Source organism: Globicephala melas, chromosome 10 (assembly GCF_963455315.2).
Source record: "Globicephala melas chromosome 10, mGloMel1.2, whole genome shotgun sequence".
NCBI classification, from domain to species: domain Eukaryota; kingdom Metazoa; phylum Chordata; class Mammalia; order Artiodactyla; family Delphinidae; genus Globicephala; species Globicephala melas.
In genome coordinates this window covers 61,370,538-61,389,887 of record NC_083323.1, presented here as the reverse complement: position 1 = coordinate 61,389,887, position 19,350 = coordinate 61,370,538, and the positions used below count along the sequence as shown (strand labels likewise).

The following is a 19,350-nucleotide window of genomic DNA, read 5'->3' as shown; positions in this document are numbered from 1 at the left end:
TCATCGTCATTTGTTTCTAGGTATTTTTTGATTTCCTCTTTGATTTCTTCAGTGATGTCTTCGTTATTAAGTAGTGTATTGTTTAGCCTCCATGTTTGTATTTTTTACAGATTTTTTTCCTGTAATCGATATCTAGGGTCATAGCGTTGTGGTCGGAAAAGATACTTGATACGATTTCAATTTTCTTAAATTTACCAAGGCTTGATTTGTGACCCAAGATATGATCTATCCTGGAGAATGTTCCATGAGCACTTGAGAAGAAAGTGTATTCTGTTGTTTTTGGATGGAATGTCCTTTAAATATCAATTAAGTCCATCTTGTTTAATGTATCATTTAAAGCTTATGTTTCCTTATTTATTTTCATTTTGGATGATCTGTCCATTGGTGAAAGTGGGTTGTTAAAGTCCCCTGTTATGATTGTGTTACTGTCAATTTCCCCTTTTATGGCTGTTAGTATTTGCCTTATGTACTGAGGTGCTCCTATGTTGGGTGCATAAATATTTACAATTGTTATATCGTCTTCTTGGATTGATCCTCCCTTGATCATTATGTAGTGTCCTTCTTTGTCTCTTGTAATAGTCTTTGTTTTAAAGTCTATTTTGTCTGATATGAGAATTGCTACCCCAGCTTTCTTTTGATTTCCGTTTGCATGGAATATCTTGTTCCATCCCCTCACTTTCAGTCTGTATGTGTCTCTAGGTCTGAAGTGGGTCTCTTGTAGACAGCATATATACGGGTCTTGTTTTTGTATCCATTCAGCCAGTCTGTGTCTTTTGGTTGGAGCATTTAATCCATTTACATTTAAGGTAATTATCGATAAGTATGTTCCTATTACCATTTTCTTAATTGTTTTGGGTTTGTTATTGTAGGTCTTTTCCTTCTGTTGTGTTTCCTGCCTAGAGAAGTTCCTTTAGCATTTGTTGTAAAGCTGGTTTGGTGGTGCTGAATTCTCTTAGCTTTTGCTTGTCTGTAAAGGTTTTAATTTCTCTGTCAAATCTGAATGAAATCCTTGCTGGATAGAGTAATCTTGGTTGTAAGTTTTTCCCTTTCATCACTTTAAATATATCCTGCCACTCCCTTCTGGCTTGCAGAGTTTCTGCTGAAAGTTCAGCTGTTAACCTTATGGGGATTCCCTTATGTGTTATTTGTTGTTTTTCCCTTGCTGCTTTTCATATGTTTTCTTTGTATTTAATTTTCGATAGTTTGATTAATATGTGTCTTGGCATGTTTCTCCTTGGATTTATCCTGTATGGGACTCTCTGCTTCCTGGACTTGATTAACTATTTCCTTTCCCATATTAGGGAAGTTTTCAACTATAATCTCTTCAAATATTTTCTCAGTTCCTTTCTTTTTCTCTTCTTCTTCTGGGACCCCTATAATTTGAATGTTGGTGTGTTTAATATTGTCCCAGCGGTCTCTGAGACTGTCCTCAATTCTTTTCATTCTTTTTTCTTTATTCTGCTCTGCAGTAGTTATTTCCACTATTTTATCTTCCAGGTCACTTATCCGTTCTTCTGCCTCAGTTATTCTGCTATTGATCCCTTCTAGAGAATTTTTAATTTCATTTATTGTGTTGTTCATCACTGTTCGTTTGCTCTTTAGTTCTTCTAGGTCCTTGTTAAACGTTTCTTGTATTTTCTCCATTCTATTTCCAAGATTTTGGATCACCTTTACCATCATTTTTCTGAATTCTTTTTCAGGGAGACTGCCTATTTCCTCTTCATTTGTTCGTCTGGTGGGTTTTTACCTTGCTCCTTCATCTGCTGTGTGTTTCTCTGTCTTCTCAATTTGCTTAACTTACTATGTTTGGGGTCTCCTTTTCGCAGGCTGCAGGTTCATAGTTCCCCTTGTTTTTGGTGTCTGCCCCCAGTGGCTAAGGTTAGTTCAGTGGGTTGTGTAGGCTTCCTGGTGGAGGGGACTAGTGCATGTGTTCTGGTCGATGAGGCTGGATCTTGTCTTTCTGCTGGGCAGGTCCACGTCTGATGGTGTGTTTTGGGGTGTCTGTGACCTTATTATGATTTTAGGCAGCCTCTCTGCTAATGGGTGGGCTTGTGTTCCTGTCTTGCTAGTTGTTTGGCATAGGGTGTCCGGCACTGTAGCTTGCTGGCCGTTGAGTGGAGCTGGGTCTTGGCATTGAGATGGAGATCTCTGGGAGATTTGTGCCATTTGATATTACGTGGAGCTGGGAGGTCTCTGGTGGACCAATGTCCTGAACTTGGCTCTCCCGCCTCAGAGGCACAGCCCTGACACCTGGCCAGAGCACCAAGAGCCTTTCATACACACGGCTCAGAATAAAAGGGAGAAAAGAAAGAAAGAAAAAGATAAAATAAAATAAAGAGTTACTAAAATAAAAACCAAAAAATAATTATTAAAAATTTTTTTTAAGTAATTAAAAAAAAAGAAAGAAAAAGAACAACCAAACCAAATTCACCAATGATAACAAGCATTGAAAACTATACTAAAAACAAAAAACAAAAACAAACAAAAAAATGGCCAGACAGAACCCTAGGACAAATGGTAAAAGCAAAGCTATACAGACAAAATCACACACAGAAGCATACGCATACACACTCACAAAAAGAGAAAAAGGGAAAAAAAAAAAAATATATCGTTGCTCCCAAAGTCCACCTCCTCAATTTGGGATGATTTTTTTGTCTATTCAGGTATTCCACAGATGCAGGGTACATCAAATTGACTGTGAAGATTTAATCCGCTGCTCCTGAGGCTGCTGGGAGGGATTTCGCTTTCTCTCGTTTGTTCGCACAGCTGCTGGGGTTCAGCTTTGGATTTGGCCCCGCCTCTGCATGTAGGTCGCAGGAGGGCGTCTGTTCTTCGCTCAGACAGGACGGGGTTAAAGGAGCAGCTGACTGGGGGCTCTGGCTCACTCAAGCCGGAGGGAGGGAGGGGTGCGCATGCGGATTGAGCCTGCGGCGGCAGAGGCCAGCGTGACGTTGCAGCAGCGTGAGGCGCGCCGTGCGTTCTCCCGGGGGAGTTGTTCCTGGATCCCGGGACCCTGGCAGTGGCGGGCTGCACAGGCTCCCCGGAAGGGAGGTGTGGACAGTGACCTGTGCTCGCACACAGGCTTCTTGGTGGCGGCAGCAGCAGCCTTAGCGTCTCATGCCCGTCTCTGGGGTCTGCGCTTTTAGCCGCGGCTTGCGCCGTCTCTGGAGCTCCTTTAAGCGGCGCTCTGAATGCCCTCCCCTCGCGCACCGGGAAACAAAGAGGGAAGAAAAAGTCTCTTGCCTCTTCGGCAGCTCCAGACTTTTCCCCGGACTCCCTCCCGGCTAGCCGTGGCACTCTAGCCCCCCTCAGGCTGTGTTCACGCAGCCAACCCCAGTCCTCTCCCTGCGCTCCGATCGAAGCCAGAGCCTCAGCTCCCAGCCCCCGCCCGCCCTGGCGGGTGAGCATTCAAGCCTCTCGGGCTGGTGAGTGCTGGTCGCACCGATCCTCTGTGAGGGAATCTCTCTACTTTGCCCTCTGCACCCCTGTGGCTGCGCTCTCCTCCGCGGCTTCGAAGCTTCCCTCCTTCGCCACCCGCAGTCTCCGCCCGTGAAGGGGCTTCTAGTGTGTGGAGACCTTTCCTCCTTCACAGCTCCCTCTTTTGTCTCTGTTTTTTCTTTTTTCTTTTGCCCTACCCAGGTACGTGGGGGGTTTCTTGCCTTTTGGGAGGTCTGAGGTCTTCTGCCAGCGTTCAGTGGGTGTTCTATAGCAGCAGTTCCACGTGTAGATGGATTTCTCATATATCTGTGGGGAGGAAGGTGATCTCCGCGTTTTACTCTTCCGCCATTTTGAAGCTCCTCCTCGCTGCGTTGGGTCTTAATTGCTGGGTGCGGGCTTTCTCTAGTTGTGGCGAGCAGGGGCCACTCTTCTTTGCGGTGCGCAGGTTTCTCATTGGGGTGGCTTCTCTTGTTGCAGAGCACGGGCTCTAGGTGCACGGGCTTCAGTAGCTGTGGCCCGTGGGCTCTAGAGCACAGGCTCAGTAGTTGTGACGCACGGGTTTAGTTGCTCCGCAGCATGTGGGATCTTCCCGGACCAGGGCTCGAACCCGTGTCCCCTGCATTGGCAGGCGGATTCTTAACCACTGAGCCACCGGGCAAGTCCCTAAATAGACTTAATCTTTTAAGAGCAAGTTTTAGAATCACAGCAGAATTGAGCCGAAAGTACAGAGAGTTCCCACACACCCACTGTGCACACACGCACAGCCTCCCCCACTATCAACATCCCTCACCAGAGTGCCATGTTTGTTGCAGTCAGTGACACATCATAATTACCCAAAGTCCAGAGTTTACATTAGGGTTCACTCTTGGCATTGTACATTCTGTGGGTTTTGACAAATGTGTAATGACATATCTGCCACTATAGTGTCCTACAGAATAGCTTCCCTGCCCTAAAAATCCTCTGTGCTCTTCATATTTATCCCTCCCCATCACCCCAGCCCCTGGCAACCACTGATCTTTTTACTCCATAGTTTTGCCTTTTCCACAATGTCATATAGTTGTGATGAAACAGTACGTAGGCTTTTCAGATTGGCTTCATTCTCTTCGTAATACGCATTTAAAGGTCTTCTGTATCTTTCCATGGCTTGATAGCTCATTTCTTTATTGCACTGAGTAATAGTCCATTGTCTAGATGTACTACAGTACATCCATTCACCTACTGAAGGACATCTTTGTTGTTTCCAAGTCTGGAATTGATTTTTTTATACCTAAATGTAGGACTTTATGGCTTTCCCTAGTTTCATTTTGTTGATTTCCTCCTATGGTTATTACCTATTGAGATCTTTTTGAATTTTAATTCTGTGATGCTATATCCTTAGAAGGCATGCTCATTAAAATCAGAGATGAAACAAAGTTGGTGGGAATGGCTGTATCAGTTGAGTATACTGGGAGGCAGTTCAGGAGTGAAGCATGCTGGGACTAGGAAGCAACATGGTGGCCAGTGGGACAGGTCTGGTCTGCTCTGGTTTGGATGCAAGACGAGGCCGGGGGAAGCCAGGGAATGGTCAAGATAGTGGGATATTACCAGGGCTAATGTAGCTTCTGTCTTATATAATTCCAAGAGGCTCTGATTTTTAGAGCAAGAATGTGATGCAGGTTTAAGGAGCAAGATACTTAGGCTTGGGGACGCTGTTGAGAGCTGAACGGCGTATCCGGTCCTCCTTGCCATGTAGAGTGAATTTCATAGGAAGAGGCTAAGAGATACAAACTAAGCAAGGAAACTACCACGTCAGATGCCAAACTTGGTTGTCAGCACAATTTAACCCAAGACCCGCATGCCGACTTGAGCCCAGTTTTAGTAACGATTGACTGAAAAATCAGGGTATGGTTGGGTCTCAATGAATAGGACCAACCTCAGGGATCTGAAGTGGGCAAAGGAGAAATAATGTGGGCTTTGGCAGTGCCTGTAGCCCTGTCATGACTAGAAATATTTAATTGAATACTTGGCTACTTCCCTTAGGAATCTTTTTTCTTCTCCCCTCAGCTGCAGGTGTACTCTCCCAGAGAACCCAAACAATCACACCTTACAGTACTGGAAGGACCACAACATCGTGACAACAGAAGTCCACTGGGCCAACCTGACTGTTAGTGTAAGTCTGGGTGCTGCCAGGCGGCTCGGTCTTGTGACCACCAGGTTTAAGGGGACCTTCTAGGTAGGAGTGGGGTAGCCCTTCAGCAAGCTCTGGCATTTACAGAAATAAAGCTTTTTTTAAACTATTCTTACTGACTTTCCTTTCCCCTTCAAAATTCTCTCTGCATAAAGGGAAAGGAGGACTACCTCTCTCTTCTCTCCCACACGATCCCACCCAGTGACCCTGCACTCAGGATGTGGGCGGATGAAATCAGAGAGGGTAGGGGGCCACATCCAGGTTTTGTGGGGCTCGAAGAACATTCAAGTTTGGAAGTCCTCTGTAATAGAAATAATACAGATTACTAGGGCCCTCCTAGAACCTCGTGTTTTCTTGAGACAGTTTGGTTTCCTTTACAAAAGTGTTTTAGTTAGGACTCTAAGTAGTCACCCTTACCTGCAAGCAAGAGCCCCACAACTACATGGAGGGCAAGTAGATGCTGCAGGCAGCCTGAGCTTCCCAGCAGCCGTGGGATGACGGTGCTGGTGGACTCAGCAGCTGTGTCCTCCCTCCTGCCTGCCTTTCATCACCCGGAATGCCTGTTCCTTCAGGAGTGCCAGGAGATGCATGGAGAGTTCACGGGCTCTGTGTGTGGCCACCATGGACCCTATACTCCCGATGTGCTCTTTTGGTCCTGCATTCTATTCTTCACCACCTTCATCCTCTCCAGCACCTTGAAGACATTTAAGACAAGCCGCTATTTCCCAACCAGAGTAGGTAGCACGCTCTTGCATTTCTTTCGTGTTAGACTTCTAATATAACAGAGCCTGTTCTAGGCCTCCGTGGTGCTTGTGAGTGGATTGGCAGGCGCCGAGCTCCAAATGACCTGATTTTGGAGGGCGTGGCCTTCTCTTCTTCCTGTGTCCAGCAGCCTCTTTCATAGATGTGTGGTGTGGGATGAGGGGTTAATACTTAAGAGGTTTTGATTGAAAAGTGTCAGGTGAGTTTAAGGTGGTCATCGTGTTCTCTAAGAGTGATAAGTCTCATTTCCAGCCTGCTGGGGCAGGTAGCGAGCAGCAGCTGGAGCTGGCTCCTGAAGATAGTAAATTGGGATGATTGCTTGAGGTGTGTGTAGGGGACCCTAGAGTCTCCTCCCTGGGATGGCTCTGGCAATAGCTTATGAAATCGCTGACTTGGTCTGCATGACGGTTTGAAGCCTCAGCCGTCTCTCCCTGACGCAGATGGCATTATTTGTGTCGTGACTCGTTTGGGCAGGGTGGAATTAGAGGCCAAGCGTAGAGTGGCTAAAGGGGTCTTTGCTTTGAGGAGGAGATCAATCAGGAGGAAGTGGCGGTTTTTCTGCGTGTGCGAGTCTTCAGTTGGGCGCCTTTGCAGAGCAGGATGTGTGAATGGGTGAGGGCTCAGTGGCTGAGGCATTTACTGTGCACACGTTCACGATGAAAACACAGACGTGTTTTCATCAGACGTCAGTCAGCCTGCACAGTGGTTAAGGGAGGCACGTATGGAGTAAGTTCTGGGGCGTGTTTCCGGTCTGGACGAACTGTGAACAAGTGGCAGCTGTGTACTGACTACTTGCTCAGGCCCGGGTCGAGTGCTACGGGGGATGCAGAAGAAGTTTAAAATATGACCTCTGTAACATACACGCTACTATATACAAAATAGATTAAACAACAAAGACCTACTGTAGAGCTCAGGGAACTCTACTCCGTATCTTGTAATAATCTATAACGGAAAAGGATCTGAAAAAGAATATATATATGGAACTGAATCACTTTGCTGTACACCTGAAACATTGTAAATCAACTCTCCTTCAATAAAAAAATAATAAATAATAAAACAAACTGTAAAACATGTGAATTGTATCTCAATAAAGCTATTATATGATTTTAAAAAATATATGGTCCCTGCCATCAGATAGGAAAGGGAAACCCATGAAGCAACCATGCCCATAGGAGACAGTAGTAAATAGTTAGATGCCATAAGGGCCATAGGAGTTCAGAGGAGAGACGGGCCCTGGGCCCCAGGCTGGTCAGGATGGGCTTCACGGTGGGGCAGCTACATTTTCAGAGAATTTATGTAACATTCAGAGGAGAACTAACAAAACCAGGGAAAGGGAGCTGGAAACCTCAGGTTTCAAAGGAAAGCAAAGTCAGATGAAGGTGTCAGTGATGTTACATGGGGCTAAGATATATTTGGTTCTGTCTCGTTGGAAGTTCGGATTAAGGTGGGCACTGGGCATTTGAGGGGCATTGTATTTTATTAAAGCTACACTAAACTGTAGAGTGGGAGAGTCAGTCCCCTAAGGGACAAAATGGTGATAAGTGCTATGGAGAAAAATAAAGTAGGAAAGGAGTACAGGAAGTGCTGGGATGGAGGGTGGTGACCACTTTTAAGGAGGAGCATCAGAGAAGATCCGATGGGGAAGGTGATATTTGAGTGAACGTGAAAGAGGGAGCTACCCACAGGGTTACCTGGAGGGAAAGCAGTTGAGGCAGAGGGATGAGCAAGTATAAAGGCCCTGAGGTGGGAGTGAGTCTGGCGTGAGTAAGAAACAGCAAGGAGGTCTGTGTGGCTGGAGCAGAGTGAGTGAGCCAGGGAGCGTGGGGAGCTGGGTCAGAGCAGTAAAGATGCCAGTGCATGCGGGCCTCACAGGCCAAGAAGGGCTCTGGGTTTTTTAATTCAGTGAAATGAGGAGCCATTTCAGGGTTTGGGTAGAGGAGTGATGTGATCTGACTTGTGTTTTGAATGATCACTCCAGCGGCTTTATTTTTTTTCATTAATTTTAAAAAATTTATTTATTTATTTATTTTTGGCTGCATGGGGTCTTCGTTGCTGCACGTGGGCTTTCTCGAGTTGCGGAGAGCAGGCTCTAGGCGTGCAGGCTTCAGTAGTTGTGGCGCGTGGGCTCAGTAGTTGTGGCTCACAGGCTCCAGAGCGCAGGCTCAGTAGTTGTGGTGCCCGGGCTTACTTGCCCCGCGGCATGTGGGATCTTCCTGGACCAGGGCTCGAACCCGTGTCCCCTGCATTGGCAGGCAGATTCTTAACCACTGCGCCACCAGGGAAGTCCCTCCAGCAGCTTTAAATAAGGACAGGGGCAGGGTTAGGAGTCTGCTGCAGCTATAGAGACAAGAGTCGCTGGTGCCTTTGATCTGGGTGGAAGCCGTGGGGGCAGTGAGAAGGGCTCAGATTCTGGGCATGAGCTGAAGGCAGAGCCAACAGGACTTGCAGATGGACTCGATGTTGGGTCTGAGAGAGAAGAGGAGTGGTGCTGCTGTGAGGTTCTCAGCTGGCACAGCTGGACCTTGCTGGTCCCAGGAAATCTAATCCCAAGTTCTCAGAACTATTCTCTAACTGCTTGGCCTAGATGCTCTAAACAGAACTCCTCAGAGTTTGGAGTGGGTTCCAGTAGAGTTTGTCAGAGGATTCATTCTCCCCCGTCCTATCCACACTTCGGGGATGAATTTGGGCATGTTAACAGTGTCCTGTTGTTTAAAAATGCTTGTATTAATTGAACCATAAAATTAAAGCATTCTTCTGAGGATGTTTAAGCCTTTTACAACACCTGAGTCTTTTCTATCATATTTAACCTACTGAAACACGTCTCCAATCCTTTCTTGTGCCAGGTCCGCTCCACGGTGAGTGACTTTGCTGTTTTCCTCACTATCTTCACAATGGTGATTGTTGATTTTTTGATTGGAATCCCATCACCAAAGCTTCAAGTTCCCAGTGTGTTCAAGGTAAACAGATCTCAGGGTACTTGATGCCCTTACGGAGTTTCATAGAATCTGGTCCCAAGTTATTTCAGAGGCCTTTCCCCATCCTGATCATGAATTGTGTAGTCCTCTAAACCTGAACGTTGCTCTCCTGCCTCACCATTCAGAAAAGCAAACTCCTCAGGCTTGGCCGAGTTCAAGTCAGAAAAGTCAGAACATCTAACGTTGTTTAATGAGTGAAAATTATTATTTATTTTCATTAATGCTACTTATTGTTTTTAATATGTGAAGATTTAAAACAATGGAATATGTGTATTTACATAAATATATGCCAGAGACTGTGGAAATATGGGTCTCTGGAACACGTCCGGTTAACAGCACTTCACTGAGCATCAGCTGTATAAGGGTATCAGGAAGGATGAAAAGGCTCTTTGCCGGCCTCGGTCCCGCCCCTCAGGAATCTTGCCCTACGAGGAGGTGAGCTGGCCCAGGAGCTTCATTCTCAGTCTAGGGCCCCCACCAGACTAATCGTGACATCTCTTCAACCCTCATCCATTGTTTGTATATCTCTCTATAATCTATACTGTTTATCCAAAAACCAATACAAAAAAGTAAAACAAATGATCAAAACATGGGGACTCCAAATCTATTTCAATTTGGGGGCACTAACTGAGTAAACTGAGAAGATGGAAGAGCTGAGCTCAGTTCCGTAGGTCCCCGCAGGGTGGAGAGGAGAGAAAACCTGGGCGTCCTCAGGGACCAGAGAGGAACCAGGAGAGGAGAGAATGGGGGAGGCTGGGGAGGAGGAGGGAACTGGAACGTAGGCCTTTATCTTGTAAACACCCGGCACAGTTGGCCTTGTCTTCCCTTTCTCTCTCTCGCTCTCTCTGAAGTAGGCCTGGTTAAAAATACCTTTTTCCATATTGCTTGAAAAATTTTAATTTTATTTTGTTGAATTCACTGAAATGCCACCAGTTAGAAATTGATGGATTAAAAAACACCCTCTTTGAAAATATATACGTCCTAGAATATGGCATTCTCACCTTTGTGTGAACGAGTGCAGTCAGCTTTTTCTCTAATACCTGGCTGAGGTTGACCCTGCGGGAGGAATGGATTTTGTGTAAAAATAACTAATCTGGGAGCATTAAGAAGTCCCTGGAAATGTTCCCTGATGGGTAGGCTTAAGACAGTCAGAAGACACTGAATTTCTGGGACATCTGGGAAGAAGGCCTCTGCGAGGTAGGAGAGACGAGAGGGGAGATGGGAGAATGTCAAAGAAAGTGTTCCTCATTGGCAGGCCTCACTTTCAGGAAGCAGAGAAGAAATTTTCTTCCTTCTTCTCTTCCCTATTACACCACATGGCCGCCAGTGACCAAGACCCAATCTGAAGGCTAGTACTAGTACTGATGGGGTAATGTCAGTCAGGGTTTAATAAGTTTTTGTGTTGACCTAACAATTTACCTACCACTTAGAACATTGTTACTAAGGAAACACAGATTCTGTAAACTTTCGGAACCTAAGCTATTCATAATTTGGGACTTGGTGACATTATTGAAGAGTGTTTGAATCCTAGAGTCATAACCAATATGGAACCAAATACTTTGGATGTGATAGTCTTTGCTTTGTTCATTGAGTTTTGGTGAATTCTGGGCCAATTTGTACCCCTGGCCTTTTATCCTCCATCACTACTCGCCAAACAAAGTGAACTTTTCTTCCTCAGAGTACCTTAGCATTTTTTTGAGATCTAGGAGAGTTTAGGAATTTTACAAACACCCAAATAAGGTTTATGAACAGTAGTCTTACAGGGACATCAGAGAGAGTCCTAGATCACACAAGTCCCCAAGTTCAGCAGTCTTGGGCTCCTTTCTCAAGTCTCTAGTGCCTGGACCCCTGTTTCACTGCTGATGGGAGGAGGTCCTTGGACCAGTCCCCTGAAATTCCATGTAACTGGCTCTATGTTGCCTTTATTTGTTCTGTAGACATACATTATACGGCTTCTGGAGGGGAGCAGTGAGGAGGATAATCAAAGTTATTTATATTTGTCTTTGGAAGTCACTAAGTTCTTTTTTGACAACAGATTTTGTTGTTAATTATATTTTACTTGGGCTAATGTTGAGATAAAGTCACTTTTTCTGTACACAGGGGTTTGGAGAGTAGGGGAAGGAAGTGAAGTAGTAATGAATATTCCATAAGAAGTTGACAGTTGGGGACCGAGTCTTTCAAAAGGGGATTTGGAACAAGGCCATAGATTTCCTGTGTTTCATGCTTTTTTTTATTTTTATTTTTATAAGGATTCTCATTCAGGAATAAAAAGAATTGTGCTTGTTGTGATTCCGTTTGATCTGTTTTGCCCTAATGACTATAGTTAACTTGAAATACAAAAATCTTGTTTTTTCCCTTTAGCCAACACGGGATGATCGAGGGTGGATTATTAGTCCCATTGGCCCCAATCCCTGGTGGACTGTGATAGCTGCAATTATCCCAGCTCTTCTCTGCACTATCTTGATATTCATGGACCAGCAGATCACAGCTGTCATCATTAACAGGAAGGAACACAAGCTCAAGGTAACAAGAAGTGCTGACCTAGGACTCATAACGGCAGCCTATTATATTTTTTAAAAATTTAGGGTAAGCCTGTTTAGGTCAGGAACTGTAGAACCTGGATAAAATCAGTCATGGGAGGAGCTCATATGGGGTTTCCAGGGGTTTCCAATCCCTCCATTAATGACAAAGATTGGTTTGGAGATGAAACTAGGGTAGAGCATGATTGTATGATGTGAAGGAAGCTTGGAGTCCATTACTCTTCTCTCAAACCTGTGAGGGAGGTTGGTGGGCAGAATTCCTGGTGGTCCCCACGTAGCCACATGGTCTGGGTCGGGCTTAGGTTCCTGATGTTCAGGTCAGGGCTTGGGCCACTGTTTCCTAGAAACAGGTATTCTCTCATTGATGTGCATTATCGAGGTTTCCAGACTGAACCTTGAGCCCAAGGATTCTAGGAGGCAGGGTTGGTGCCAGTACATTTATTAGTGAGAGGCTTCACGCCTCATCTCTATTCCTTTCTTCCCTAGAGTAGGCAGCATCCGTATTTGGCAAGGAATGGGGAGGGTTTGTGGGAACCTGTTTATCTCCGACTCCTGTAGGGTCTACCCTCTAGAATGGTCAAGATGTGGCTTGGTCTCTGCTTACTCTGTCAAGAAAGGATGAATCTTTGAATATGTGAGACTCAGGGTGAGATCTGGGGGCACTTGAATAAAAGTCGGATATTGGCATGTGTAAGACCAGCTAAGGTTTCTCTTTCTTCTCTGTTCCCTCCACACCAGGAGGGGCTGGAAGACTCTGCTGGAATCTCTGGACCCCTTCCTTCTTATCCATACACTCCTTCCTGCTTTGGGCCTGAGACTCTTAGCTCACTGTCCTATGTCCCACTACAGCCAGCCCACTGATGGTGACGGAGACTCTGTTTCCCTACAGAAAGGATGTGGCTACCACCTGGACCTGCTGATGGTGGCCGTCATGCTGGGTGTCTGCTCCGTCATGGGCCTGCCCTGGTTTGTGGCTGCAACTGTCCTGTCCATCACACATGTGAACAGCCTCAAACTGGAATCTGAGTGCTCTGCCCCTGGAGAACAGCCCAAATTCTTGGGTATCCGAGAACAGAGAGTAACAGGCCTTATGATCTTTGTGCTGATGGGCTGCTCAGTCTTCATGACAGCTATATTAAAGGTAACCGTTCATTCATTCATTAGGTAAATACTGAGTGCCTGATTTGTGCCAGGAATTCTGTTAGGTGCTGGGAATACAGCACTATGGCAAACAGATACACGTACAGATACCTGCCCTGAAGGAATTTATTCTAGTGGTATAAGACAGATAAGATGTAGTTAAGAAGGTTAGTTAAGAAAGCAAACACGGTAATTACAGAATATGATGTGGGATAAAAGGAAATATATGGGACTCTCTGTAGTACTATAGAGAATTAAGGGGAGATGTTTTAGTTACTATGGTCAGAGAAGGCCTCTCTAAGGAGATGGTATTTAAGATGAGATGGAGCCAGCCATGCCATGGATGGTGGGAGAGGGCGTGGGGGAAGGGAGAAAAGCAGTCTAGACAGGCCCTGAGGTGGGAAATGATGATATGTGTTCTAGGAGATACCAGGGCTCAAGGGTGTTGAGTTAAGGCAAGAGCATTGAGATGAGATTGAAGAGTGGGCAGGGGCAGATCACGCAGGGCCTTGCTGACACTGGTAAAGGTAACCTTTGAAGGGTTTTAACAGGAGAGGGACATGATCCATTTAGTATTTTAAAAAGATCTCTCTGGCTGATATCTAGAGAGTAAGTTTTTAGGGTTGAGGAAAAATAGAGGCAGAGAGACTGGTGAGTCTGTTACAGGTGAGAGAGGATGGTGGCTTGGATGAGGAAGTTGGTAGTAGGGATGCATAGATATCTCAGAGGAGATCCAAAGGTCTTGCTGGTCGACTGGATATGGAATGGGGTGAGGAAAATGGAAGCATCAAAATGCCTGCTAGGTTTCTGACTTGACCATCTGTGTGGAGAGTGATGGCATTTAAGAGGGAGAAGACTGTTATGAAGGAGGAAGTGATTTTATAAGGGGTGGGCGTGGTCAGATTTGAGTGAGATGTCTGGGAGGCATCTGAGTGAAGAGGCTAGAGGAGGCTTCTGGGCTAAAAATATAAATGTGGGAGTCAACAGCACGTCGGTGGTATTGAAAGCCAAAAGAGTGGATTGAGGGAGAAAGGTAGATATAAAAGAGGAGGACTAGAGAGAAGAGCAGAGTCTAAGGAGAGCCGATATTTCGAAGTTGGGTAGAGGAGGAGATAGCAACAGAGGCTCAGAGGAGCTGCTGGCGGCGGAGGGGGGACACCAGCAGGCTGTGATGTCAGGGAAGCCAAGCAAGGGGAGTGATTGGTCAGAGACTGTCTGGAAAGATGAAGACTAAATCAAGGCCATTGGGTTTGGCAACATGGAGGCCTAACGGGACTTGACAAGAGCAGATTCATTGGAACAATAGAGCAGAAGCCGAATGACAGGGGCCGGAGAGTAAACAGGTGGTGAGGAAGTAAAGGGCATGTGGGCAGACAACTCTTTCAAGAGGTTTTTTTCTGTGAAGTGGAACAGAAAAATGGGCAGTGGCTGGTGTGACATGTGGGGTGAAAAGAGGATTTTGGGACAGATGGAGCCACCTTGAAAATGAGAAAAAAAATTTTTTTGTGGGTGTAAGACCTGCATCTGGGAAAAATAGAATCAAAAGGAAAGCTCTGTCTGCAAGCCCCAACCATTCCGGAGCACTTACTTATCTCCTTTGCCTCCTTCTCCCTCTTTTTGATGAATTGTCAACCACCTCAGCCTGCACTGCAAATGCTATTTAAGGGTGAGAAGTGGGAGAGGAGGGAAAGGATTCTGAACCATCTTCCTGTCCCCTTACCTTCCACTTAATCTTGCCACCTCTCCTCATGGCCCTGCCCCCTTCTACTGTCTGTCCCCAGCCCTAGGTGCCTCTGGTCTAGGTGCCATCTGGAGGAGCCCAAAGGTCGCTGCTCGTCTGGGAATGTAACCATGAAGGCCTGGTGGTGGGCACTGCCTGGCCTTCCTGTAACTGTCTCAGGGGGATTCTTTTAGGAAACCATTCAGTAGTTCTTCCAACCAGGTTAGCACCAAATTGAGATGTCTACTCGCTCTAGAGCTGGAACAACGTAAAATCCAATGGGGATTTTCTGGTTCAAAGAAGAATTATGTTTGGGAATGTTCTTTAGCCTCAGAATAAAAGCAAGTCGAGTTTAGTCTTTGCAAAAAGACTTTCCTTGCCTTGATTCCATAGGCCTCATTACTCTACCTCATAGAGTTGCTCTGAAAATTACCTAGATTGATATAATGTGGTAAGTATGTATAGTCAAATGCAGTAGAGTAATGTTGATATTTCTCCCCAAATTATTCCTTCTCTGTTAAGATAACCTCCCCACTCCTGCCCTCAAGTCTCTGGTTAGTAAAAAAGCAAATGTTATTAGTCTATATTAAAATACACCAAATCCCTGAGGAGATGATTCTGCGATTAGAAAAGATTTAAAACGTTTCAGTTCCGTAAAAGAGATGTGTGTGTGTGTGCGTGTGCGTGTGTGTGCGTGTGCGTGTGTGTGTGTGTGCGCCCATTTCCCTGGAGGAGGAAGAGCCAGATGGGGAGAAGAAGATGTGAGACCTATGATTTAACCAGGACCAAATTACACTTACGTGTAATCATTTCATTTCCGAACAAAATGATTTTTTATCATTGTCAGCGTCTGTTTTTGCTTCTACTTCTAAGTCACGTAAAGGCAGCAGAAACGAATGCAGCATCTATGCAGTGATTTTGTGACTTGGCTTCCTTCTTGGAGATTTGGAAGTTTATATAATCTTGAGTGTGCTATGATACCAAATTTAATTTCTGGCCTTTCTGCCCTTTCGTCTTCAGTTTATCCCGATGCCGGTACTCTACGGAGTTTTCCTCTACATGGGAGTGTCTTCACTACAGGGAATTCAGGTATTGCATGGTTCAGCCAGGCAGTGTCTTCTCTTGTTGAGCTCACCTGTCCTGACCAGGGAAAGACAGCCTCCCTAGGGGAGCACAAACCAGTTCTTGAGAAACCATTTCCTAGTCTTGCTGCTTCAGCTGTTTTAGACATTTCTTTGGGCATTGGGCAAAATAGGGTCATGTTGGCATGAGTGCACAGAGACTTTCAGGGTGGCCTGATTCAATGTCATGGTTCCAGTCGTTCGTCAGTTATTCAGCAGACAATCATCAGGCATGTATTAAACACATTTTGTCAGATGCTGGTAAACTTAGATCTGAAAGGTTGATCAAGAATTAAACTGGCTTCCACACATGGACAACACTAGGTTTAGTGCCAGGCTAAAGTGTGAGGCGGGGGGGGGGGCGGGTTTAACTGGGGGTACATTGGTGAAGAGATTGGGGAGTCGTGGGAGCTGCTCCAAGTAAGCAGGTATTACTTCCTGTCACAGTCTGCCTTTTCCCATCCATCAACTCATTCCTCTGAGTCCTTTGAACAGAGAGAATCAGGAGGTAACTTGGGTACCCAGATAATTTGATAATTTAGCCACTTCTTATACTGGTGGCTCGTTCCTCTTTGTTATTTTACAATGTCTAGTGGTCACTGTTATGCACGGAGTTCTAATGTGACTTTGGGCAGGTTATTTATTTATTTAAAATTAATTTTTATTGGAGTAGAGTTGCTTTACAATGTTGTGTTAGTTTCTGCTGTACAGCAAAGTGAATCAGCTATATGTATGCATATATCCACTCTTTTTTAGATTTCCTTCCCATTTAGGTCATCCCAGATCACTGAGTAGAGTTCCCTGTGCTCTACAGTAGGTTCTCATTAGTTATCTATTTTATACGTAGTAGTGCATATATGTCGATCCCAATCTCCCATTTCATCCTACCCTGCCACCCCTGGTAACCATAAGTTTGTTCTCTACATCTGTGATTCTATTTCTGCTTTGGAAATAAGTTCATCTATACCATTTTTCTAGATTCCATATATAAGCGATATTATACGATATTTGTTTTTCTCTTTCTGACTTACTTCACTCTGTGTGACAGTCTCTAGGTCCATCCACATCTCTGCCAATGGCACTATTTTGTTCCTTTTTATGGCTGAGTAATATTCCATTGTATATATATATATACCACATCTTCTTTATCCATTCCTCTGTCAATGGACATTTAGGTTGCTTCCGTGTCCTGGCTGTTGTAAATAGTGCTGCAGTGAACATCGGGGTGCATGCATCCTTTTGAATTATAGTTTTCTCCAGATATATGCCTAGGAGTGGGATTGCTCGGTCACATGGTAGCTCTATTTTTAGTTGTTTTTTTTTTGTGGTATGCGGGCCTCTCACTGTTGTGGCCTCTCCCGTTGCAGAGCATAGACTCCGGACATGCAGGCTCCGGACACGCAGGCGCAGCGACTGTGGCTCACGGGCCTAGCCACTCTGTGGCATGTGGGATCTTCCCGGACTGGGGCACGAACCCGTGTCCCCCGCATTGGCAGGCGGACTCTCAACCACGGCGCCACCAGGGAAGCCCTGTTTTTAGTTTTTTAAGGAACCTCCATACTGGCTGTACCAATTTACATTCCCACCAACAGTGCAGCAGGGTTCCCTTTTCTCCACACCCTCTCCAGCATTTATTGTTTGTAGATTTTTTTTTTTTTTTTTTTTTGCGGTACGCGGGCCTCTCACTGTTGTGGCCTCTCCTGTTGCGGAGCACAGGCTTCGGACGCGCAGGCCCAGCGGCCATGGCTCCCGGGCCCAGCCACACCGCGGCATGTGGGATCCTCCTGGACCAGGGCACGAACCCGTGTCGTCTGCATCAGCAGGCGGACTCAACCACTGCGCCACCAGGGAAGCCCTATTGTTTGTAGATTTTTTGATGACGGCCATTCTGACCGGTGTGAGGTGATACCTCATTGTAGGTTTGATTTGCATTTCTCTAATAATTTGTGATGTTGAGCATTTTTTCATGTGCCTCTTGGCCATCTGTATGTCTTCTTTGGTGAAATCTCTATTTAGGTCTTCCGCCCATTTTTTGATTGTGTTGTTTGTTTTTTTGATATTGAGCTGCATGAACTATTTGTATATTTTGGAGGTTAATCCCTTGTCAGTCGCTTCATTTGCAAATATTTTCTCTCATTTTGAGGGTTATCTTTTCGTTTTGTTTATAGTTTCCTTTGCTGTGCAAAAGCTTTTAATTAGGTCCCATTTATTTATTTTTGTTTTTATCTTCGTTACTCTAGGTGGTGGATTGAAAAAGATCTTGCTGTGATTTATGTCAAAGAGTGTTCTGCCTATAATTTCCTCTAAGAGCTTTATAGTATGTGGCCTTACATTTAGGTCTTTAATCCATTTTGAGTTTATTTTTGTGTGTGGTGTCAGGGAGTCTTCTAATTTCATTCTTTTATATGTAGCTGTCCAGTTTTCCCAGCACCACTTATGAAGAGACTGTCTTTTCTCTATTATATACTCTTGCCTCCTTTGTCATGGATTAGGTGGCCACAGGTGCGTGGGTTTGTCTCTGGACTTTCTATCCTGTTCTGTCTGATCTATATTTCTATTTTTTGTGCCAGTACAGTACTGTTTTGTTCATTGTAGCTTTGTAGTATAGTCTGAAGTCAGGGAGCCTGATTCCTCCAACTCCTGGGCAGGTTATTTAATCTCTCTGGGTCTCTGTTTTCCTTTTTATAATATAAGATGGTCATTTTTTCTATATGCAGAATGTTATGAGATTTCATTTTTTAAAAAATAAATTTATTTATTTATTTATTTGTTCTTGGCTGAGTTGTATCTTTGTTGCTGTGTGCAGGCTTCTCATTGTGGTGGCTTCTCTTGTTGCGGAGCACAGGTTCTAGGCGGGTGGGCTTCAGTAGTTGCGGCTTGTGGGCTCTAGAGCGCAGGCTTAGTAGTTATGGCGCATGGGGTTAGTTGCTCCGCAGCATGTGGGATCTTCCTGGACCAGGGCTTGACCCTGTGTCCCCTGCATTGGCAGTGGATTCTTAACCACTGCGCCACCAGGGAAGCCCCATGAGATTTCATCTTTTTTTACTTTTTAAAAAATATATATATATTTTGAACATTTTATTTATTTATTTATTTGGTTGCACCAAGTCTTAGTTGTGGCAGGTGGGCTCCTTAGTTGTAGCTTACCGGCTCCTTAGTTGAGGCACGTGGGCTCCTCAGTTGTGGCACACAAACTTTTTAGTTGCGGCATGCATGTGAGATATAGTTCCCTGGCCAGGGATCAAACCTGGGTCCCCTGCATTGGGAGTGCAGAGTCTTAACCACTGTGCCACCAGGGAAGTCCCTATCTTTTTACTTTAAATAATCAGTAAAAAGCTCCAAACTCCTCAAAGAACAAATAAGAGATTTGGTCTTTTAAGCAGAAAGATACCACTGCTTATTTTGTTTTCAACACTCCCTGAGAAAGATCTGTCTCAGGAGCTAGAGTGTGGGAGAGGAGAGAGAAAGCTGAACCCAGAATTAGAAG

The 19,350-nt window shown here is 45.1% G+C and overlaps 1 protein-coding gene across 10 annotated transcripts in view; it reads left to right on the top strand.

The window, feature by feature from the left end:
- The window catches only part of SLC4A8 (solute carrier family 4 member 8), an 84,089-nt gene that overhangs the window by 51,045 nt on the left and 13,694 nt on the right, over positions 1 to 19,350 (top strand). For 8 of the 10 annotated variants that reach the window (XM_070046532.1, XM_030835029.2, XM_060307028.2 and 5 more), the window contains 6 exons: positions 5,482 to 5,587; positions 6,178 to 6,339; positions 9,211 to 9,324; positions 11,704 to 11,865; positions 12,772 to 13,023; positions 15,763 to 15,831. In XM_070046532.1, the coding sequence (XP_069902633.1) occupies positions 5,482 to 5,587; positions 6,178 to 6,339; positions 9,211 to 9,324; positions 11,704 to 11,865; positions 12,772 to 13,023; positions 15,763 to 15,831 (865 nt within the window). The remainder of the gene's footprint in view (positions 1 to 5,481; positions 5,588 to 6,177; positions 6,340 to 9,210; positions 9,325 to 11,703; positions 11,866 to 12,771; positions 13,024 to 15,762; positions 15,832 to 19,350) is intronic. The other 2 variants (XM_060307030.1, XM_070046533.1) reach the window with 1 other exon arrangement.